Genomic DNA, 24,778 nt, shown 5'->3' with positions numbered 1-24,778 from the left:
TGTACAGAGTATTTCACTTGTTTTTCGTTAGTTTATTGAAGGTGTTTTCAAGTTTCCGTTAACTTATTCAAATTCGTTTTGCTTCGAATTTTTATACTCTGTACATGAAATGTACAAGAGTATATTAGGTTTGTGGGAAGTGAAAAATGTAAGAGGCAGAAGGAGGCATGGCAGACCCCACAAAGTATATATACAAGTATTCTTGATCAGCATGACGAGACGAGTCGATCTAGCCCTGTCTGTCTGTCCGCTGTCAGTCGGTCCGTCTGCCCGTCTGTGTTCATACACCAAACTTTGCACAAAGATGCGTTATGTGTGTACGCAGTGTAAGTTTGTTTTATTTTTTTGATTTTCCCCCCACTTCCCCCCTATGGGGGTTTTCCCGATTTTCCATTCGTATAATCGCCTATATCTTGGAGACTATAAGACCTAAGGACACCAAATTTTAGTCCCAGATGCCTTATGTGAATATGCAGAAAATGTGTATTTTGGAATTTCCCTTCCCCCCCCTCTCTCCCATGCAAATCGCGATTTTCTCTAACTCCCGTAATTCTTAGAATTTCGAACTAAATTTGCAAGTACCCTCAGTTAGTATTTATGTGTCCGTATGCCAAGTTTCATCATGATAGACCGATTTAACAAGAAGTTATAGTCATAAATATATTTGAGGTAAAATCGATAAAAAAATTTTTTTTTTAGTTTTCTTACTTTTTTTAATTTCTATAATTATTCTAAGCATATGTGCAGAGTATTTCAAAGTCGGGACACCCGACTTTAGCTTTTTTACTTGTTTAGACTAGTGTTGTATTATGTTAATACATTTTAACCGCAAAAGAAACAACAGCTCAGCAAGTCAGGGCAATGGCGATGACAACAAATGCAAATGGCACGTGTGTTTGTGTGCGAGGCCTGTGTAAATACATATGCGAACATACATATACATTGTCCATGTATGTATGCATGTGTAAATATATTTGTATTTGAGGAGAACGGGTGGCAAGGAATACGAAGACGACGACGACGACGCCGACTGCGACGCTGACATTGACGTCGTAGTGCCCTCAATTGGTTGGTAATGAGTAATGAGAGCGCGAGTACTCGCTGCCAGGTTCATGTGGTCACTCACACACACAATTACACACACACACACACACACACACACGTTCGTCTCACGTGCGACACATCACGCCTACGATGGCGATGGCAGTTGCATTTGTGTTGGTGATGGTGCTCTCTTCCGCAGCGACAGTGCGCAACAAAAAAATTAGCTAAAAGCTCATATTAGTACATATTGAGCAGCTGGCGGACTTGAGGGACTACCCAAAAGTTTTTGGGTTTTGTGGGTCTGTGGGTGCGCTGCCTTTTGTTAAACATTAACACATGCTGGATGCAACAGAGGGCGCGACGGCATTTCTAAACTAAATTTCAGTTCATAATACTTAGCGTATTGCGAATTACGTCACAATAATGGTTGGTGCATTTCCCAAAAGCCACATCGAGTGTAGTCGCACTGAGGTGGCGAGGCAGGCGTAGGTTTGCGTGCGCCGGAAGTTCAGTGCTGTAGCTGTGGCACTGTTTCCGGTACGTTTGCGGAAATGATGCCGGACTTTTCATTGGGTTTTTACGGGTCTACAAAAAATGTAATTTGCTAATAAAGCTACACAATGTAATGCCATATCCTCGAGCCGGACACTCTTCAATCAGATATTGAACATTAATCATTTATATACATATTTTGATTCTTTGGAGTACATTCAAATATAAATGATATATTATACTAATACTTTTTCTAAGAACCTGTTCATTTGCCATTTTATTTAACTGATCTGAACTACAAATATAATATAAAGAGCTTTTGAAAACGGTTTTTCCTTACAATTCCCAAGTCAATTTTCAGTGATTGATGAGTTAGTGGTCCGTTTTTATACCCTGTACCCAAAGGGTAAAAGGGTATATTAGTTTTGTGCGAGTGTACATGGAACACACAGAAGGAGGCGTGGCAGGATTAGAATGACAAGCCGAGTCTATATAGCCATGTCCGTCTGTTCGTCCGTCTGTCTGTTTGTATGAACGCAAGGATCTCAGAAAGTATAAGAGCTAGAATAACCAAACTTGGTATCCGGATTCTCCTGAGCCCGAGAAAGGACGAGCTTGTTCATTTTCCCTGATGCACGCTCAAAATTTTCAACAATAAACATGAAAGGAATAACATTCATTTGAAAAAAGTGAAAAAGCTAAAGTGTCCCAAGTTTTAAATACTCTATACCTATGTCTGTGCGTATATGTGTGTCAGCATGTACGCAACGGGCACATAGTCACTAATTGGAAGTATTTGCCAAATTTAATAGCGGGGGAGTGGAAAAATTTTAAAATACACTTTTCCTGCGTACTCATATAAGGCATCTTGAACCAACATTTGGTGTTTCTAACTCTTATATTCTCCGAGATATAGTTGTTTATACAAATGCCGTGACGAACATATACTCGTATATTTTGTAAGGTCTGCCCCGCCTCCGTTTCACTAAAAGTTTTTACTGCGACTATTATAAAGGATGAGTAACATTCTAAAGAATTAAGTTCTCTTTAAATTCAGAAAGGTTGTGAAAACAAATACTCTGTAAGTAATTGAGACGCTTTTGCATAAATAATGTATTATATTAATCAAGCAACAACTAGATGTGTGTGTGTTTTTTTAAGAAAAACGTATTTGCAGCGGGTGCGGGATTTGGTTAACTGCACCATCTTCCCCCTTCACTACGCCCATGGCTTTGACTTAGCTTGGACGTCTCTCGTGAGGCTCTTTGTTTAGACACTTGATTGCTGTTGGCACTGACCGTTCATTCTCTGTTGTTGTTATTTACCGTTGTCCTGACGCCGAATGCAACCACGACAATGACAACAACAACAAGAACAACAACAAGAACAGCAATAGCGACATCTTCGTGGTTGCCGTTTCTAGCGCTCACTTATTTAGTTCGTGTCTGCTTGTTGTGACTGTTGCGTGGTGTTCTTCGGGTTCTCGACCGTGTCTCGCACGACCATGGCCGCCATCATATTGTGGATATTGGTATTGCCATTGCCATTGCCTAGTAGTTGGAAATGGTTGCTTTGGTTTTCTGTTGTTTGGTTTATCGGATTCGTTTTCACGTCGCTTCGCGTCGTTCGGTTAGGTGCGCTCGGCTCCCGTTCCCGTTCATTCCTCAGAGACGAGCGAGCAAGCGGTTGGTCGGTCCGGTCGGTCGGTCGGTCGCTCGCACTCAACGCCGTCCGTCGTCAGTCGACTCTGCATGCCTTGCGTTCGTTTTGCTAAAAGTTCTCAGCTCCTGATTTGTTTTGTTCATTTTTTATTTATTATTACGATTATTCAAATAAAAAAATTGTATTGGAATGTGAAGTGAAAGTGTTGTTTCAAACAAATTTAAGTGGAATACTCGTATTTGTGAAAAATATGCAGCGACGACTGACTGTAAGAGGCGGCGGCAATATGCGGTTACATCGCCCATCGCCTATCGCCAGCAACAAATAGCAATATGCAAGAAATGTGCTAAAAATATAACCAAATAGCAAACAACAAATGAATATATAAATCAACATACACTTGCAAAATACTATAACAACATCAACAACAACAATACCAACAGAAACAGCAACAATAACTTACGCGAAAGCGTCAGAAAAGCGCAGCCAGCGTCATTATTGCGTGCCCTCCCCCTTTCCCTTGTTGCTGCCGATGCGATATATGTATTGTTTGTGTTGTTGTACTTATGCATCAGCAACAACAACAACAATACCAGCAACAGCAACAACAACAACAACGACTACAACAAAGTCAATGAAAACCTAATGTTTAGCAAAGTTTCAGTCAAAAGTCGCGCCGCACTTTTTCAAGAGCGCTTTTCTTTTTGTTGCTGTGTTTTTTTTTTTTGTATTCTTTGCTCACTTGAATTGTTGTTGCTTTTGTTGTTGCTGTAGCATAAGTATTGGCACCTTCATCGATCTTTTTACCACTGAAGGGCCTTGTCAGTACGTCTTGTAATTGAATTTTGTAATTGTCGTCGTGTTCGGAACAATAGAGCCCCGCCAGCTGATGCCTGAACCACCCCAGAGGTGACGCACTGCTCGAAAGCTACCCAAGTAGTGCTATGAGTGCGCCCTCCCCAAAGAGCCAAGTGTGTGACTCATACTAAGAAGGCAGCGCCCAGGGTCTGGCAACGACCTCGTTGTTAGTTCTGTTGGTTCTGCCACGGCTAGGGCTGTTATTATTATGCATTGGCAGGGAGTTCGTCTACACAATATATCCAAGTTTAGAAAAATAGAAACCAATAAGTACTATATAGTGTCTCTTCTTGTCCGTAATAGGAATTAATAATTTGTTTGAATTTGTTTCACTCTTAGACTTAAACGGAAACTAACAGACATAGCAACAGCCGAATGAAGACAGTGGACCCCCTTTAGTAAAGAAACTGCAATTTTCAAGAGTGACACTTCTTATCCACTGCCCTATTTTCAAATACCTCACCTCAAATAAGAGAAATGCATAGAGAGACGGATGAGCAAATAGCCCGATTATAAACGCTTTTTGGCAATACAGTGGAACCACTTTGGAATAGATATAAAATAACTCTTTCAAGTTTTGAAGACTCTAGCACTTGCTCTCTAGTAAGAATATAGGCATATGTGTTTTAACACTCGATTAGTCTCCTTAACCCCCTCAAAGAAATACAGAAGAGGCATATAGCCGATAGTTAGCAAGTTTAAATAGACTTCGTTCTCCAGTATAACGTTCGCGAAAATATCATGTCTCGAGAAACTATCGCCGTGGTTCATTCTTAATAAAGCCCATTTATTTTGTATTAGATAGACAGATCCCCCCAGTAACCAAACGACTCACCTAGGCGGTGTTTTGCTGCTTTTTAACTGTTGCTCGATGATAGACATTCAAGAAACATAACTGTGCCTAAACATGCTGTGCAACGCGGTGCCCTCGCACCGTCGGTCGTCGAACTGCCGGCAGTATTTGTGATTTGTTTGTGTGGAAAAGTTTTAGTTTAAAACGAAAAACGATAAGTTTGGTGCGGGTTGCGAAAAAAATGAAAAGAAGCGGTCATGCCTGATGGCAAGGATTGCAGCGAGGGGTCCACACAGTTACACCATCGACCGGACACGTTGGAGCTGATTGTGCTAGGCGGGCACAAAAGACTTAGCAATGAAGAGGAAGACATGCCACAGGATGAGTTACGAGTACCAGAGTCTGCGAAAAATCATGATGAATCCGTACCTAGTTCTGGGCCCAAAATGGCCGCAACATTCGAGGCAGAAACTGAAACTATAACTGCTTCGATACCACAGCCAAAAGCCTCTACCCACACGCGTTGGTTCCATTTTGGACGAAAGTCCCGCAGACAGAGGCGGTCGCTCCAAAGCAATAGCGATGACGAGTGCGAGGAGGGACGGCATCGACGCCAGCTGCAGTCTCCCAGCAATAACGAGGCCCGTTTAGCGCAACCAGAGGCCACCAACATAGGCAACTCCTCTCAGACTATAGCTACTCCGCTGCCCATAACCCCCGAATACGCCGAGAACACTGATAGTCCCTACAGACTGACCACTCACCAGCAGCCCCCATGCAGTCTGAGGAAGTATAAGCCGCCCCCTCAGCTATCAGTGCCTGCGGACAGAGATACCCCTGTCGGGGGCGCTGGCGGACTTAAGTCCGTATTGCGAAAGCTGGCCTTTTGGCGACACCAGAAGCAGGGAAAACGTCGCCAACGCAGAAGGCGGAGTGGCACTGAGAGCAACTCGAGTGGAGAGCCCACACTGTTGCCCCACCAGACTAGCCGCAGCGTCACCAGCGACTTTGAGCCCCTTTCGGGGTCATCTTCGGCGCGCAACCTGAGGCGTTTGTCACAATTGCGATGTCGTCGCAGCTCCTATTATTTTTCAGGTAAAGTGGGGATATTACCAAATAGGGCTATGAATTTTCCCAGGGTGGACATGCATCTCCTGCCAACCAGCCGTACAGGTCCCCATCTGCATAACATGAATCTGGTTACATAATATTAGTTAACTGTATCTGAAAGAAGGCTCGTTGCATAGTTCGATCACGATTCGGGTTCGTCTCGTCTTGCTGATAATAGATCTCCCTAAAACGTGTGACCCTCCACTCTTCCTTTCTGGGTTTCACAAGCATACCATAAACAATAGAACCTTGTACTTATCAGTGAGAGGTATAATAATAATAGTACAAGACTCAGTAAACGCCCCATTGTGGAATGGAAACACTCTGAGAGGGCTTTCAAATCAAATAAAACTCTGAAGAAAACCAAAAGAGCTTTAAGTTATCTTTCAGAAGTACCTCCTTTCGGGTAAGTTCTGGTTGCGTATAATCACAAAAATGGTATCCCTAAAGGATTTCAATCAAAAATGTGGAAGAATATTATGCTTTTTGAATCAATGTCATGCATAAATTCCTCTTCAATCAATTATAATGCGAGCATTTGATAAATATGTGGCTATATCTAAGGACAAATATATATAGAGTAGCTATTATTTATACAAGTATATTAAATGCATAAATCCCACTGATATATTTCTTTGAATTTTTGATTGCAGACAATGAACGCAGAATTCGGGCCAATGACAAAGAGTTCAATACTCAGTTTAAATATCACGTAAGTGTAATATTTTAGGCATTATTACGAAAGCATACTTATGGGTTTTCCGGGGCTTTTCAGAACAACTACATCAAGACCTCTAAATACTCGCTGTTAACATTTCTGCCCTTCAACTTGCTGGAGCAGTTTCAACGTTTGGCCAACTTCTATTTCCTGTGTCTGCTGGTCCTGCAACTTATTCCGGCCATATCCTCATTGACGCCGGTGACGACAGCTATACCTTTGATTGGGGTGCTTACGTTGACCGCCGTGAAGGACGCTTACGATGATATAGTAGGTTGAAGGATTTGTAGCATTTAGACGTGCTTTGTATCTATCCTATCTTCCTGCCAGCAACGACATATTTCGGACTCGCAGGTGAACAATCGGAAGTCGAAGACGTTGCGGAATGGCAAGCTCATCGATGCCAAGTGGTCGGAGGTGCAGGTGGGGGATGTTATACGTCTGGATAATAATCAGTTTGTGGCGGCCGACATCCTCTTGCTGACCACCTCCGAGCCAAATGGGTTGTGCTTCATTGAGACGGCGGAGCTGGATGGGGAGACGAATCTGAAGGCCAAGCAGTGCTTGCCAGAGACTACGGAATTGGGCCAACAACATGACGCTCTGTGGGCCTTCAATGGTGAAATAATTTGCGAGCGACCCAACAATTTGCTCAACAAATTCGAGGGTACGCTCATCTGGAAGAATCAACGGTTCGCCCTCGACAACGAAAAGATTTTGCTGCGTGGCTGTGTGCTCCGGAACACACAATGGTGCTATGGTGTCGTGATCTTTGCCGGTGTGGACACCAAACTCATGCAGAACTCGGGCAAGACGCAGTTCAAGAGCACGGGCGTCGACCGCCTCCTCAACTTTATTATCATTGGTGTAAGCCGAATGTTCCTGTACTGTCCTGTCCTGTCCCGTAATGGACGAACTATTTTCTCACTTCACTCTGTACTGTACTCCCTTGTAGATCGTTCTGTTTCTGGTGTCGATTTGCGCCTTCTTCGCGATAGCGTGCGCCATCTGGGAGGGCCTGATTGGTCAGTATTTTCAAGTGTATCTGCCATGGGAGAACATCATACCGAAGGATCTGGTGGCTTCCGGTGCCACTGTCATTGGTCTGCTCGTATTCTTCTCCTACGCCATAGTTTTAAATACTGTTGTGCCAATTTCCCTCTACGTTTCAGTAGAGGTAAGCATCAAATCGCCCCAATCCCAATTCCAATCCCAATCGCAACCCCACCCAATACTACAAGTATATTGCATGTACTTGTATAAATGAGACTCACTAATTCTCTCGCAACAGGTAATACGCTTCGTCCAGTCATTCCTTATCAACTGGGATGAGGAAATGTACTATGAACGAACGAATACATATGCCAAAGCTCGCACCACCACCCTCAACGAGGAACTCGGCCAGATACAGTATATATTTTCGGACAAGACTGGCACCCTCACCCAGAACATCATGACTTTCAACAAGTGCAGTATTAATGGGCGTACCTATGGTGATGTCATTGATTTGCGCACCGGCGAACTAATCGAAATAACCGAGGTGAGTAAATGGGTCACTCAGTGCTACTTATTTACCACTATTTTATTACTGGTAATCCCAATAAGAATGTTAATTAGCGTTTGTTGGGTATCAGCCAGCCCAAATGGTGGTTTTCCGTTGCCCAGTCAACGAGTTTATGAATTCAATCAGTCTTTACAAATCAAAATACTTCTTATAGCAATTAATATTACGTTTAATTGTTGATTTAAATTGAAAAAGAAATGAAAATTCGAAATAGTTTTCACATTAAATTAAATTAATTAAATAACTTATGTAGAACGAGTTACGTTTTGACAATAGGGAATTGAAGAAGCGTTGTTTCTTACGATTACGCATTACACTTTAATCAAAACATCTACAAGTAGATCTTATTAATAAATAATAATTGTTACTAAATATCTCATACTTTAATTTAATTGAATTGCAATTTCCAATAGGATTTTATATGCAGATGTGACAATAAGTGCCAATAAGTGTTCTTCAACTGATTATCTTTACTTAGTACGATATTTTTTAAACCCTTTTCTAGTTTATATAAGTAAGATGTGAACTAATTTTGGTATCTTTCTAATATTTGTTTTAATACGGCTTATATATACAAATACATATTTAGACATTGATTTGCTCCTAAAATTAATGAACATTTGTTCACAAGCATGCCCCCCCCCCCCCCCCCCCCCCCCCATTTTTTCTCGCCTAAATACTACATTCTTAATGAAAAATTAAACAAATGGTCGGCTGGGCAAATAATTTGCACACAAATTCGTGAAATGAAAAGTAAATCTCAGATGGAATGCACTTATGACTTTTTGACTAAAATAGCCTTGTTTTTGTGCAGATTGTTAAAATTTCGGAATAACTAGTGTAACCTATAACATAATTCTACTTGTCAAATAATACAAGTTTGTGTGCCAATTGTTTGTCTGTCGGACCACAAATTAGTTCCACAAAAATAGTTGATAAGGCAGCTGAAAGATAAAACAGTAATTTATTGAAATTGTTAATCCTAAGCAACGGCAATTATCATTGTAATGTTCAATAAATAGGCTGATTAGCAACCTTTAGATTCATTTTGAGTTCTGACTGTAATTGTCTTTCCACAAATCACTTTTTGATAGCATAAATATACAGGTCCGTTCCCGTTTCCAATTCGGATCAGCTCATGCGGAATCGAAATAAGTAAATTAGTTATTTTAAGTCGAATAACTCGATCGGAGACGGGAACCGGCGTGACATTCTTAGATGTATTGCAGAGAACAATGCTTTTTGTGTTTTGTGTTCTTAATTTGTGCGCCAATGGAAAACTCACATTATTTGTTATAGCAGCAAACAATTTTCCAAAATAGCAAGAACAACAGCAAGAGCACCACTAAACCTGAAACCGAAACCAGAACCCGAACCAGAACCAGAACCGAAACAGCAACAACCGTAGAGACAAATACAGCGACCATAGCAAGTGGTGACAAAGCAGAAAGCAAACCAATACAGCCCCAGCAACCAACACCAGCACCACCGCCACCGCCACCGCCAACGATACTCGTCCACCGGGCCGAGGTGCATCCGAAGAAGAGTCCAGTGGATATCGAGGCGCCGGAGGTTCCCAAAGCTGGGCAGCTGTCTCTGCCTCTGCCTCTGGCTCAGGCTCACGCTCAGCCTCAGTCACATGCACAGCCACAGGAAGAGGTGCAGCGCAAACGTGTCCGCTATTCGGCGTCACTCACAGCTGATGACAGCAGTGGAGCCAAAGCGGGCACCTCATCGGCATTGCCAACACCATCACCATCGTCCGCGTCCGCGTCACCGTCCCGGTCACCGTCCCGGTCACCATCACCGTCTACGCACAAAAGTGGCACACTAGGTGGCTATTTAACGGGCAGCGGTGTCCGCATGCGCCGCCAGCTATCCTCCACCTTATCCACGACCAGCAGCGACAAAGTAATAATCTTGCATGAGTTTATTAGCAGCACCGACCACGACCACGATACCAACTCCAAGTCCACGTCCAACACCAATACCAGCACCCACATTCACAAAAAAAGCACTCGGCCCACAGCCACTAACAGCCACCAACGCCACCAACGCCACAGCAGCGCCGGCAGATTGCTGCTCAGTCATGCCACCACACTCATCAGCCGCCACATTGCTAACCGCAACCACCAACGCGCCATTGCTCTCGGCCACAGCAACAGCAGCACCACAATCGCCACTGGGAGCAACGGCACCAAGTTGAAGAAGTCGAAGTCGTGCGCCAGTTTATCGGCTATCGCTTCAAATTCAAACGGTTGTTGGCCACCGCGCTGCCAACGAACCTACAGCAGCCTGAAGGACACTGCCCCTGAACCGGAGGAGGGCGCGAGGCGCCGACAACACTGCCTCGGTAGCAGCTCCAGCTCCACCACCACCTTCAACACCACCCCCCCTCCAAGCACCAACCACAGTCGTCACAAAAGCACACACAATGTTGCCACAAATTGGGGATCGTCGCACCAAAAAGTGCACGTATGCATGATTGTTAAACGCGTCCCCCAAAATAAATCCCTGCTACTTTGATTATAATCAGACATACTCGTACCTAGCTATAAGTGCATACTTACATACAAGCCAGCACTCTGTAATCATAGCAAGGTGGCGCATTAAATTGCGAAGCCCTTTCTCCCCTGCGCTGCACTTGTGACGTCACTTACTTACAGATACTACAAACAAAGTAGCTTTAGGGCGAGCACTATATCTACTAGCTATACATATATTCCATCCCTGAAGTGCTCGATCCCTCACAAGTAAAACGTTAACTATACACATATAGAACACCATTGAACCCAAGATTTCGCTGCATTCACACATTTGTAGAGCTAGCTAAGCCTTAAGAAAAGAACATAATGATATCATCTCTCTAGCATGGGTTGGAATTAATTTAAATCACAGAACATTATAACATGTTTGGAAATAATTTGTTTAAAAGCCAAAACTCAAGATTTCAAACACTTGTAGAGCTAAGCCTTTAGAAAGGATAGCCTGAAGCATTAGGAATCTTCTTAGGACTGTCATAGCCAAAGCCTAATAATATCTTCTCTATAATATGTGTTCGAATCAAATCACAGAACATTATAACGTGTTTATAAATAATTTGGTTACAAGCATATATTCTGAAGTGGTTTTGCATAGCTGGGTATACAAATAGTCTTGTTCAGCCAACATTTTGTGAATCTAGACAGCCTTTTAGCCGAATAAAAGTTGTCCAAGAACGTAGAGTACAATATCCTTTTCACACTTATATTCTGAAATTAGCCCCCAACCTTAATTCACAAAAAACATATCGGGTTTATAAAACAGTACATGAAATTTGTGGCACTTTCCATTTGTGATCGAAACACAGCTATTAATGTCGCAGTTCGAATATCCCATACTATGAATCGCTTCCAAATGCATATGTACATAGATATTGCCTCCAAATAATCGTATATACATACTATATATATCAAGCTAAGCCAAACTCTTATATATATTATACTTAACATTTCTGGATCACTACTATTCCTAACCATAAACATTTTTCTCTGTATTAACCCGCAACTGTTGCTTTGCCTTGATCGTTAAGATCGTTTCTTTGCTAATATTATGAATGACTGCCTCGGGGTCACCATAACTTTAATCCTTCACTGTCGTCTACTTCAAGGCACTCGAGTCGGTGGATTTCTCGGCCAATCCGCACCACGAGGCCGAATTTCGTTGGTACGATCGTACGCTGCTCGATGCCGTGCGCTCGGATGAGGAGCACGCGCACAACTTCTTTCGCCTCCTGGCGCTCTGCCACACGGTTATGGCCGAGATGGTGGACGGTAGTCTGGAGTATCAGGCACAAAGTCCCGACGAGGCTGCTCTCGTCTCGGCGGCTCGCAACTTCGGCTTTGTGTTTCGTGCCCGCACTCCAAACAGTATTACCATCGAGGTGATGGGTACCCTAGAGGTGAGCAGAGCACAGTCACACATATCCGAGAGAGTCCATTTATTTAGCCCGATACCCTTTAGGAGTACGAGCTGCTGAATATCCTGGATTTCAACAATGTGCGAAAACGCATGTCCGTCATCCTGCGCCGTGGGAATACGGTGGTGCTCTATTGTAAGGGTGCCGACAACGTCATCTACGATCGCCTGCATGGTGGACAAGAGGATATGAAGGCGCGCACGCAGGACCATTTGAATGTGAGCCAATCCTGTCCTGTGCTAACTGAAACTTTTGTAAACCCTTTAAATTGTTCACAGAGATTCGCTGGCGAGGGTCTGCGTACATTGGTGCTCGCCGAGCGACGATTGACTGAACAGTTCTATAATGAATGGAGGGCGCGGCAACAGGAAGCGGCGCTGTCCATGGAGTTGCGGGAACAGAAGCTGAATGCCGTTTATGAGGAAATCGAGAGCAACATGGAACTGGTTGGGGTAACAGCCATCGAGGACAAGCTACAGGACGGCGTACCCAAATCCATATCCAACCTGCAGAATGCGGGAATCAAGATTTGGGTGCTGACCGGTGACAAACAGGGTGAGTGTCCATCCCGCCCTTTTGTAGTTCCAGTAGGTCCACAGTTAAGCCTCAATTTTTACAGAGACGGCCATCAATATTGGCTACTCCTGCCAGCTGCTGACCGATGAGTTGGCCGATGTCTTCATCGCAGACGGCAGCTCGATGGAGGAGGTGGAGAAGCAGCTTCGGCAATTTAAGGAGTCAATCAAAATATTCAATCGCTTTCGTCCCGGTGGTGTGGGTGGTGCTACTGGTGGTACGTGCAAGCCAATTTAAATGTGTCCGCTCTCTGGCTGAGATCTCCTTTCGTCTTTTCCACTCTTTGCAGGCAGCGAGGCGTTTAATCATCTGAGCAGTGCCAATAACTTGGATCCCTTGAGCGTTACGATGACGCAGACGTCCGCATTTATGCAGGATTCGAATAGTGCGCCCATATCGCCACCGCCGCCAGCTATATCGGTGGTTACCTTTAGGTGGGATGCCAAAATTAAGGATAATAAGGGCGGACCGGACAGGTAGAGGGCAATCCAAGCAAACTAAATTTCAAGAATATACACTCCCTAGTCGAGAAGTGATGCTAGAATTTCCGATAACATCAACTTTCTATATCTTTGCTCTTCTTTGAATTATTTTTCTTTTCGGTTCTCAATATTATTTCCTTTCTAAAAGCTGGCTGGCTGGCTGGCTGCCTGGCTGCCTGGCTAGCTTTGGGTTCCCCCCAAAGGAGTTTTTGAAAATATATACGAGTATATATTTTGTTTTCCAACTTAGTTTTTGATTATTTTTTTTTTTTTTTTTGGTAATTTCTTTTCTATTTCTTTAAAATGGTATTTCCTTTTCTTTAACCGTGCTTCTTCGATTGAAACTGTGTATAAATATAGCATGGGTGTACGTAATATTTTTAGTGCTAGTGGTAAATATTGTAAGCTGCGTTCAGCCCAAGCAATATACAATTATATTTAATAACACTTTCTTAGTATTCCCAGGATTATACCCTCTATTGGTACTTGCTCCGCCCGTAAAACAGAAACAAAACAAAAAACAAAACACGTTTTGAACATTTCTTTTTAAAAATCACACAAAACAAATTCTGGCTTTCTCTTTGTTGTTGTCGTCGTCTTTTGCATTTGTTCTCTGTTTATCGATCGATTCCTCATTCTCATTCGGTGTAAAAAATTTCCCAAAATTTCAACATGCAACAATTTTAACGCTTAGAAACACTGATCTCCAAATGTACATATATATACAAAGGAAGGGCTCACTTTTTGTTGCTTATTTTGATTTCCTTGGATGCAAACAAACTAGAGTTGGGCATTTTAGTTCAATCGTTCGTATACAAGTATGACTCCCAAATGGGTCTTTTAATGAAGTGCAATGTAAAAATCGTATTCTGTTATTCAGCTCATTTTAAAAAATGATTCAGTTGAAAGAATTGCGAAGAGAAATTTGAACTAGAAAGCACAGCTCTACGATCAGCTGTTCATCAGCAGTTTGATAAAAAAAAAGCGTATTCTGCAAACGAGTTAAATGTGGGAATTCCCTCAATGCACAAGTGGATCGACAGCGACTGCCGGAAAAATCGGATCAAAGGGGTTTGAAATGCGAATATATGCGAATAGTGGCCGCGCTGTCGCTGTCTGTTTCACAGAACATGCTTACGGTCTGTTGCAACAATTGGTTGTACCAATAGAACGAGCATTCATTCTCGTACACCCCTCATAATCTTCCCCCCTCCATATATCCATACATGCATATGTATTTACAAACTATACTCATATGACACATACACCCGTGTGTGTGTTGCGCTCTGTAAATACTTGTACTTAGTTTACTGTTTTCTATATATTTTCAATGTTAACTTTCCCGTTCTCATCCATAACTGTGTGTTTCTTTCCCCAACACACGCCGCCACTACAGTGCCGAATGCAACGAAATTTTCACCGATAGCGAGAAAAGCGCAAACACCCGAACCATGTCCCTAGCGCTGGATGAGACCAACGGATTCGCTTTGGTCGTCAATGGGCACTCGCTGGTCTATTGCTTGTCACCCGAACTGGAGACAAGGTTTGTAGAGAAGCTGAAATAGTCAGGATAATAGTGCACTCCACAAATATCCCACAAATGTCCCATTTCAGATTCCTCGAAATCGCCTCCCAGTGTAAGGCCGTAATTTGTTGCCGCGTTACGCCCCTTCAGAAGGCGCTGGTCGTTGAACTGATCAAGCGTGCCAAAAACGCCGTCACTCTGGCCATAGGCGACGGTGCCAACGATGTCTCCATGATCAAGGGTACGTATCCAAAGCTGATTTACATTTTGAAATGACGTCGGATTAAAGACGAGGCAAGAAAGAGAAGTAGCATTCATCGAAAGCGTTGTGAACAAGAAGTCGTATCCAAAGTTTAGTCAAAATCGGGGCCCACTTAAAATTTTAAGAAGGCAATAAGCTTGTTTCGACCACCATTAATTTTAGAGCCAGAGAAAAGGCTACAGTCGAGCAAACTGCCGGGCACTGAGATATACTTGTATGCGCTCATATCAGAAGCAAAAATAAAAAGTTGATGCTGCAGTATAATACTGGAGTTAAATTGTAATAATAATTTTTCTTAAAATGGATTGATTTGGATGAAATTTAAAAGAAAGATAGATAAAGAAAGATAGACGTTTTCAAAGTCTGGTTTATGTAGCTTTTGAAACGTGGAGTGTTGACAAAATTCTGTAGCGGGAATAGGGGGGAAAAATAAAAATAAAAAAATTAAATAAACTCGTATTGCCTAGGGACTAGGGGAGTTAACATACCAAACCACATAAACCAGCGCTCAGCCGTTTCCGAAATACAGGCGTTCATACAGACAGACAAACTGAAGGACCTGTCTAGACTCTAGATCAATGCGTCTTGTCATTCTGATTAAAAATATATATATACTTTATGGGGTCGCAGATGCCTCTTTCTGTCGAAAATAAGTTTAGTATATATTGTCGTATATTCCAAATAATATATAATTTTCCCATCATCCGGGAAGAAGAAGCAACTAGCTGTACATTGTATATATTTTCGTATATTCCAAATAATATATAATTTTCCCATCATCACAGCGGCCCATATTGGAGTGGGAATCTCTGGCCAGGAGGGCCTACAGGCGGTACTGTCCAGTGATTACGCGATCGCCCAGTTTCGATATCTGGAACGTCTGTTGCTGGTGCACGGTCGCTGGTCCTACTATCGCATGTGCAAATTTTTGCGCTACTTTTTCTATAAGAACTTTGCATTTACGCTCTGCCATTGTTGGTACTCATTGTTTTGCGGCTTTAGCGCACAGGTGAGGCCGATATCTTTGGAGTACACGAGTATAGTTTAGTAATTTGAGTTCCTTTGCAGACTGTGTTCGATCCCATGTTTATATCTGTGTACAATCTATTCTACACATCGTTGCCGGTGCTGGCGCTGGGCGTATTCGAGCAGGATGTATCGGATAAGGACAGTGTCGAATATCCGCGACTTTACACACCGGGTCTGAAGAGCGAACTCTTCAACATTCGCGAATTTATCTACAGCGTGCTGCACGGCGCCTTTACGTCCCTGATACTGTTCCTTATACCTTATGGTGAGTTCTATTATGCCCCATTTCGGTTTTATTCTCAGTTAACCGACTCTCTCTGAAGGAACCTACAAGGATGGCGTCTCCTCCAATGGCTTCATAGTTAGCGATCACATGACGCTGGGCGCTGTCGTGGCCACTATACTGATCATCGACAATACAGCACAGGTGGGTAGTACCTACAATTTTTATCCCCATTTGGTATCATTTCTGATCCGCTTATTTGTCACATAGATCGCTCTATACACCAGCTATTGGACTGTTGTGAACCACGTAACCATTTGGGGCAGTCTGATTTGGTATTTCGTGCTCGACTATTTCTATAATTATGTTATAGGCGGGCCCTATGTGGGTTCCTTGACCCAAGCCATCGAAGATCTGACCTTCTGGGTGACCCTCTTGATCACAGTTGTGGTGCTAATGGCGCCCGTATTGGCCTACAAGTTCTACTTACTCGACGTATATCCCAGCTTGTCGGATAAGGTAAAGGCAAAACAATTTCAGTTCAGTTCCAGTTTAAAGTACAGCCCGTTTATTTATCCCTAGCTTTTACAGATACGACAGAAGTCCATTAAAACGCACTCGCGCGCCTCCAGCGATGTGCGACGAACGCCTTCGGCGCGACGTGCCCGCCGGTCGGTTCGTTCGGGCTATGCATTCGCACATCAGGTACGTATGCCAACAAGTTTCCGGAGAGTCCTTAAACTCAATACTGGTTCCGGTACCCGTACGCGTACCGATTTTTTCAACACTTTCAGGAGGGCTTTGGCCGTCTGATCACTTCTGGCAAGATAATGCACAAAATGCCACAGGATTTTGCTTTTCCGCTCGGACTGGGCACCAAAAAAACTCAAATGCTGCACAATAGTCTTAGTTCACAGCCCCCGGAGGACAATCAGGGCAAGGTACACGCTTACAACAACAACAACACCAATGCCCGTTACAATCATAACCATTCGTCCATGGCGGACATAACGGCTGTTCGAGATGGCAGCGGCAGCGATAACGCTACGGGCAATAGTGATGGCACAAATGACATAAGTCCGCGTGCTCCCTACCAGGACCTGGACACAATCAATCTCTAGAGATGACCAATCGTTACAATTCAACCACAAACAAACAAACCAGAAGTAATCGTAACCGTAAGCGTAACCGTAACATTTTAAAACACCAAAAATTGGAATTGTGGTGCAATAGTTGCTAACAAGAAGCAAAAACAATTGAAAACCCAAACCGAATTAGGTTTAGTATGCCTACCTATAGTGCATAAGTATCCTACACATATAGTATACTAGCATATATTTAGATATAGGTATGAATGGTTTGTGTGTATGTGGGAGTGAATGACTGTGTGTCTGTGAATTAAGTTGCCCCATAATATGATGAACGTTTTCTCTTAAACTCTACCCGTAACAGTCCCTAACAGTCCTTTCTACCTTCTCGTTGTTGGCTTAAGATATTTTTGGATAATTTTGGATGTTGTTCGACTTTTAATTTCCATTGGTTTCCACATTGTATATCCAGCAAGGCTCCAATTCTATACTAAAAAGCTTAAATGTCAAATGTAGGTAATACGTATGATACGTCTGTCTGTTCGGTTGTCTGCTCTCCTGTTCGAATGTATGAACTTCGAGAACTCTTCAATTTTAACAGCTAGCGACACCAAACTTGCAAGTTTATTGCACACCATTATTTTATATAGATGCTACAGGACTGATCGCTGGAAAATCAATCTTCGTAAGATAACCTATGAAGATGTCCAAGGTAGTCCTTATAGATTTTGTAGAGTACCACACAATATTCTAAATTTTCATCCACATCGATGGACTACACGATACAGCTATAATAGGAAAGAACAGAGCTGAAACAAAGCATAATATAGAACTTTTTTTTATTTATAAAAATATCTGAGGCAAATTCCATCTAAAGATCAGGGCTGGTTGGTACAATAAAATTTATTTCAGTTAAGTTATAAGTTAGAGTGGGGCTGGAAGCACTTGAACGACCTACTCGATTAATAAATACGTTTCTAGTTAAAAGTACCTAATTTTTCTTGTTGGCGTCAAATATTTTCGATAGCACCTACAACAAAATACAGGCTCTTTTTTCACTCCGCATTTTTAAGTTCCGTCAGCAAATCTATTTAATTTATTCAATATTTACTTTGAAGATAGTGAAAACAAATAATTAGAAAATATAATTGGTGTTATTTTTTTCACTCCAATATTGTTTTAGTTCCTTCACCAAGTTGATTTTGTTCCATGAACTTAAAACAATTATTTACATCAGTAATAACAGTATTTAAAGGAACAGATTCCAATTTTCCTAAACTTCGATATTGTTTTAATTTCTTCATCACATTTGAGCTGACTCCAGTTTCTGATATTATATTACTTCCTAATCGAATTCGAAGAATTGTAAACTTTTAAAAGAAGAGGTAGTGGAGAATTTTTAAAACAATTATTGCCGTTAAATATTTGCGGAATATAGAAACAAAGTAGAACTGGTTCTAATGCACGATATTACTTGATGAGAATTTTAAAGGAAAATAATTGACAAATTTGGATGAAATATTTACTTTAAAGACAGCTTAAGACCTAATCAAAGCGAAGAGCGGCATGCCTTTTCTTTTCCCCATCAACGTCTATATCTATGTTTGATGTCGGTGCGTACTCTATTTATAGATATGTTGGTCACAAACCTACTACTCAAAGGAAAATGCAATGAAAGTGATTTTATTTAAACTTAATGCCTAAGTTTCTGTTTTAAATTTAATTTATTATGCCACCAAATCTACTTTTTATCAAGTATTTATTTCCCATCTGATAATATTTTGTACCCATTTATACAGCCATCCGCATTACAATTCATAACCACTACGAATTGTGGCACACACATATACAAGTATATAGTATATAAGGTTTGATTTAATGCAGCTATATAATTGCTAAGCTATATTTTTTATTTATTTTTATTCATGAAATGGGAGGGACCAGCAAATGCGATATCAATTTAAAAATCAAAAATATCGGAATGACCGACGAAATGAAGAGGATAACGTAAAGAAGATGTTTTCCAAATCAGAAATCCTTTCTCCCTTCAATACCATTCCCAGGGCCAATTTACTTACATTTTAGTATAAGGTTGTGTAAAAAGTATAGTGACAATATTCATGAATGCCTTTATGTGCACTCTTATGGTACCTATATAGAATACAAGTATATATAGTAAGCACGATTCCCCAAAGAGTACACAGTCTTATACTTAAATTCAAATTAAAAAAACTCTTGAAATTCAATCGAAGTTGTCAGAAAATACAAAATAATTGCCACAATCCTCTCTACTTGTATAACTTCTTTCCCTATCTCGATAATGTATACGATAAATGTATGCTCCCCAGATGGAAACAAAAATTTCGCAGATATCAGCAAATAGACAATAATTTCCATAAATTTCCCAACCAACACCTTCTAAAGCATCATAATTGCTTTTCTTAAACAATAATTTTCTAATCTGTTCAAGTTGGTGCCATTTGAACTCACAATAGGTATTCCCCTTAGTCGCTGTAGTACTTATGTAGGCATAACTTTTGATAGAGTCGGTTTCGTTTTTTAGCATTTATACTCGTACTAAGACTTAGGAGCAGTTACTTTATAGAGCATAGATCTAGACCTTCACAATGCCAAATCTGCACCCATGTAGGAGCTTTACGAAATTTGTCGCTTATAGCTTAGGGTTGTTGGTTTCGTTTGTCTTTTTATACCCTGTACCCAAAGGGTACAAGGGTATATTAGTTTTGTGCGAGTGCACATGGAACACACAGAAGGAGGCTTGGTAGACCCCACAAAGTATATATATTCTTGATCAGCATGACAAGCCGAGTCGATATAGCCATGTCCGTCTGTCCGTCTGACCGTCTGTCCGTCTGTCTGTCCGTCTGTCTGTCCGTCTGTCTGTCTGTATGAACGCAAGGATCTCCGAAAGTATAAGAGCTAGAATAACCAAACTTGGTATACAGATTCTCCTGAGACCGAGAAAGGACAAGTTTGTTCATTTTTTCTGATCCAACCCCCCACTCCCCCCCTATTACCAATTTTCTATAACTCCCATAATTCTTGGAATTTTAAACTTAAATTTGGTAGTCACATTAGGTTAGTAATTATATATCCGTATACCAAGTTTCATTATGATAGAATGATCAAAAAGAAAGTTATAGCCATATAACCAGGCCCAATGCACACATACATACATATGTACAAGTACACAAACACGCATAAGGCACGATTCTGATGTAAATGTAAATGTATGTATGCATGCATGGAATATTTTATATTTAATTAGTTAATATTTAGTTAATTAATTAAATTAATTTAGTTAATTAATTAAATTAAATTAATTAATTAATTAAATTACTTTTTTGTGGGGTGGTACAGGGTATTTAAGAGTTGAGCCTGTTCGACTTTAGCATTCCTTTCTTGTTTTCGTTCTGGCGTTTATTTGTAAGTACTGTTGTGTGATTAAGGATTAAGGAAGCTTCAACTACTATCTTAAGTTTGGGAATGTCAGGTCTTGGTACCGGAGCGTACTGCCGTGCTGTGTAATTAGGAAACAAGTGTACTTACATAGCTTTAAAATGTTGTAAATACAAGTAGTATTAACGAGCACTACTCTGGCATGCTTAGAGATATTGCCCCTAGACTGGCACTGCTTGAGTCAACAAATTACAGTGAATCGCGAAATACCAACCTATACAAGTACGTGTATATCTACACATACTTGTAAGAATTACAAAACTATTTAAGGCTAGCAACTAAAGAAAACTGGTTTTGGTATATCAGGGAGCCGTGGGTGGGTACCTCGAACGCTAATCAAGGAAACTAAACAAACAATAATACCTACATACTACGAGCATACAAGTAGTACGCCTATGTGTATAGAATAATGAAATACTATAAGTAAGAAGAAGAACCCGAGAAACCGAATATGAGAAACTACAAGTATTGAGAATATTTTTGCATGGCAACTGGTTTTTCAATCAACAAACACATTGTTCATTGTTAGTAGCTATACAAGGAGAGAACTATTTTTTTTCTACAAAATTTTGACAAATAAAAACGAATGTACTTACAATAAATGCAATATATTTTTTAAAACAAAATTGTCGACTATTTTTAAGGTCAACCAACAGCGCGTTGGCCCGATCTTTAAAAAATAAATAAAAAACAACATACATAGAACGCAATTGATGGAGCGCTATTGATTAAATTATTTAGATGGAGAGGGGGGGAGGTCGGCGTAACCAAAACATATGTAGCTATTAAATTGTATATATGTACTTGTATAACATACATGTGTCTCAACATATATAATGATACTTTGATAGTCAAGTCTTTATTTACGCGGAACTCTAAGTGTTTCTAATAAATAACTTCGACTTGGCAATGCGTGCCTTTTATATTTTAAGAAGGTAACGATGTATGATTTATTTATGATCCAATAAGATCATTAGAATAAGGAATTTAGTTACAAGAAAGACAGTAAATTATTTGGCTCTTACAAACGGAAGAGTTGTAAACACTAGTACAGTATGACGTTTGTCAATATTTCAGATCATCTACTGTTCTACACTCGTCAACAACAGATCTATGTCTCTCATCTCTAATCTACTTGTAGTTGCCTCAAACAAGTTGCAACTAGTTTCGAAAATAGTTCATAATCATCTAATGTTCATGTATGTTAATCAGTTCGTAATTCTTCAACTGAATGCTCTTGTAGTAAAGAATTTATTTCATCACTAGGAGCCTAACATTCTCCACCCCTTTCAACGTTTGTCAATATTTCAGATCATCTACTGTTCTACACTCGTCAACAACAGATCTACGTCTCTCATCTCTAATCTACTTGCCTCAAAAAAGTTAGAGCTAGCTTCGAAAATAGTTCATAATCATCTACTCTTAATGTATGCTAATGAGTTTGTAATTCCTTAGCTGATGACTCTGGTAGTAAAGAATTGATTTCATCATTAAAATTGAGGCTCCACCCCATTCAAGTGCTATTCAAAGTGCCATTAATTCGAAACATTTATTTGCATATCGATTTCCGCTCAATATTGATTGCCTAAAATGTGTATTTTCGTAATAATCAGAGTAATATTTCACATTGAGCATCCATAATGGATGACAGCTTATGTCATAGCTCCATTAATTTATTGATCATTTCATATATTCATATTTTATGGGAAACTGGGTGGCTCAGTCCACCGGATTACCAGATTTCAAAGAGCGCTTTACTTATTTTGAGAATCGCAGAGAACACCAGCAAAGGGGAAGGCATTAGCCTCTTATTTTTTTCAATTATACAGTCTGTCAGATAAATAATTGATGTCGGAATGATGCTGTGACACCATAAGGTGATAAAATGGCAAACCCCTGTACATATTTAATTTCTTGCATAGCTTCCAATAACTGTTGCTGCTGATGTTGGTGTTGTTGTTGAACTTGTTGTTGTATTGACCCTAAACGAAAAAGAGAGGCAAAGCGTTAAATAATTTTTACAAAAATGCACAAAACTAACGAGTTTTGTGAGTAGCTTCGACGCGACGCGACGCGACGCACAATATAAATACATATGATATAATCCATTGGCCCAATCGACAGTTAAGTTGTTGCAACAAACAGCAACAGCAACAACAACAAACAGACCATTGGACCAATGGTTCCGCAGTTTCAATAATAAGTTTCAATAATTATATGCAAAAATCCGGTTGGTCGGCCCTTCAGTCGCTCGCTAACAAAAATGTGTGCGCCTGTTATTCGAAGCATTTCTAGCCGAAGCACACATCTCGGCGAGCATATAGGGTGAGCTTTCAACGACTTTGTTTGGCGCCCGTAAACAATAGTTATTAATCGAGCTAGTTGTAATTCTATTATTCATTTCTCCCAATTCATTTTTTTTTGATTCACCTAATTTGTTTCTTCTTTGAAATTTGGCCCAGTTTCATTTCTAGTGTTTTACTTACTTTGTATTATTTGATTTAAATATAAGTATTATTTTATATCTCTTTTATGTGCAATTTATTATTTAAGTCACTTATTCGTCTTTTGTCTTCAATACCTGCTTTGTCTCTTACATATGTTTTATCTCTTATATCTCTTCTCGTATATGTCTTATACATACAAGTATCTATATTATTTATAATATTTCGTACAGCTCTTTTATCCCGTATATCGCTTTACCTTTTATCTTTCTTATACATGATGTATAAAATAGACTCTTTCTATACCCTATATCGTGTTTCTTATAAATTTATAGTTTTATCGTAAATTCTTCTCCCAGGACTATTCCCACTAAAAAACCTCTCATTTTTAACAAGAAACAAGAAGCAATAACATGCTACATACCCATATATTTCAAGGCAAATTTTTCAAGTTTTAGGGCGATTTCTGTAGGTGCCAATATCTGGAAACCATTGCTGCACAGAGCAACTGTCTTTTGGGTTGGGTTAACTTCAGTGAAGGAATTATTAAGTTAAAATTGTGCTGTTTTTCTACTTTTCTAAGCAGAGAAACTGCGCAGTTTTAGATGCCACTTCCGATTGAAAACTTAAACTTGTTCGTTACTTTGGTTAGAAGAGTTCGTACACCAATTCTGCTGACACCTTTCGAGTTGTCTATGTTCAAACAGTCGCTGTCCAGTTGATTTGGTATTTGTTGAACGAACGCGAGTTTTAAAGCATAATTCGTTTAAAAACATAAACTTGCCGCTTACAATGCTTTGAAGGGCCTACTTATAAGTTCTGGTAGCTTCATCTTCACTACCTTCCGAGCAACTTGCTCTCATACAGTCGAACAGAAGGCACAAGTTGACTCTTGTGGGGCGTGTACGCGTAGTTGCTGTAAAGAAGAAGTAAGGAAAATAGATAAGCTGAGAGACAGAATTTTGGAATGAAATGAAAGTTCATCAATCACTTGGCTAGAGGAACTGTATTGCTGCGCTAGCTGTTGAGCTCATTTATGGAGTATACTACAGGTATATTTAATGAATGGGCCCACATCTATGGGCATCACCCTGTATGGTGCAGCTCAAATGTTTTCAAACATTTCGGATAAATTATGTGTGCGAGCAGCGGCATTTCGTTAACCTACCACAATGTTCGTCCACTTATGCGTGTATATCTCGTGTATCGCGTGTATCTCTATCGCTCTGTTCGCATCTTCAAGCATGGTCCGGCCGAGTTACGGGTACGTTTCTGCTTCTGCTCGTTGTTGTTGGTCTTGTTGTTTGTGTGGTTGTTGCTGGCCAATTTCGTCAATAATAATCTCATCATTATCATCAGCATGGGCAGCAGCAGCAGCAGCGGAGGCAGCAGAGTTGTTGCAAGTTGCAGATGTAGGGTAGACGGAATTGGAGGCTGTATAAAAGTTGAGGAAATGCGTGAAAGTGCCAT

The 24,778-nt window shown here is 40.7% G+C and overlaps 1 protein-coding gene across 4 annotated transcripts in view; it reads left to right on the top strand.

Moving 5' to 3' along the window:
* The window catches only part of LOC115633304 (phospholipid-transporting ATPase ID), a 35,083-nt gene extending 16,488 nt beyond the window's left edge, over window positions 1-18,595 (top strand). The window contains exons 1-20 of one of the 4 annotated variants that reach the window (XM_030530719.1): window positions 3,028-3,067; window positions 4,858-5,944; window positions 6,613-6,671; window positions 6,735-6,947; window positions 7,008-7,544; window positions 7,633-7,854; window positions 7,969-8,217; window positions 11,891-12,181; window positions 12,244-12,417; window positions 12,478-12,754; window positions 12,819-12,992; window positions 13,065-13,251; window positions 14,654-14,800; window positions 14,872-15,023; window positions 15,830-16,053; window positions 16,113-16,338; window positions 16,397-16,500; window positions 16,567-16,815; window positions 16,879-17,001; window positions 17,091-18,595. In XM_030530719.1, coding sequence (XP_030386579.1) covers window positions 5,107-5,944; window positions 6,613-6,671; window positions 6,735-6,947; window positions 7,008-7,544; window positions 7,633-7,854; window positions 7,969-8,217; window positions 11,891-12,181; window positions 12,244-12,417; window positions 12,478-12,754; window positions 12,819-12,992; window positions 13,065-13,251; window positions 14,654-14,800; window positions 14,872-15,023; window positions 15,830-16,053; window positions 16,113-16,338; window positions 16,397-16,500; window positions 16,567-16,815; window positions 16,879-17,001; window positions 17,091-17,417 — 4,773 coding nt within the window. In that variant the 5' untranslated portion in view covers window positions 3,028-3,067; window positions 4,858-5,106 and the 3' untranslated portion in view covers window positions 17,418-18,595. Of the gene's footprint in view, window positions 1-3,027; window positions 3,068-3,430; window positions 3,467-4,857; window positions 5,945-6,612; window positions 6,672-6,734; window positions 6,948-7,007; window positions 7,545-7,632; window positions 7,855-7,968; window positions 8,218-11,890; window positions 12,182-12,243; window positions 12,418-12,477; window positions 12,755-12,818; window positions 12,993-13,064; window positions 13,252-14,653; window positions 14,801-14,871; window positions 15,024-15,829; window positions 16,054-16,112; window positions 16,339-16,396; window positions 16,501-16,566; window positions 16,816-16,878; window positions 17,002-17,090 lie in introns of those variants that run through there. The other 3 variants (XM_030530721.1, XM_030530720.1, XM_030530723.1) reach the window with 3 other exon arrangements.
* The last annotated feature ends 6,183 nt before the right edge of the window (window positions 18,596-24,778 follow it).

The sequence above is a fragment of the Scaptodrosophila lebanonensis genome, unplaced genomic scaffold (assembly GCF_003285725.1).
Source record: "Scaptodrosophila lebanonensis strain 11010-0011.00,11010-0021.00 unplaced genomic scaffold, SlebRS2 tig00001418-arrow-arrow-pilon, whole genome shotgun sequence".
In the NCBI taxonomy this organism is placed as follows: domain Eukaryota; kingdom Metazoa; phylum Arthropoda; class Insecta; order Diptera; family Drosophilidae; genus Scaptodrosophila; species Scaptodrosophila lebanonensis.
Note: the sequence above shows the minus strand (reverse complement) of the source record. Positions and strands in the feature narration are given on the sequence as shown.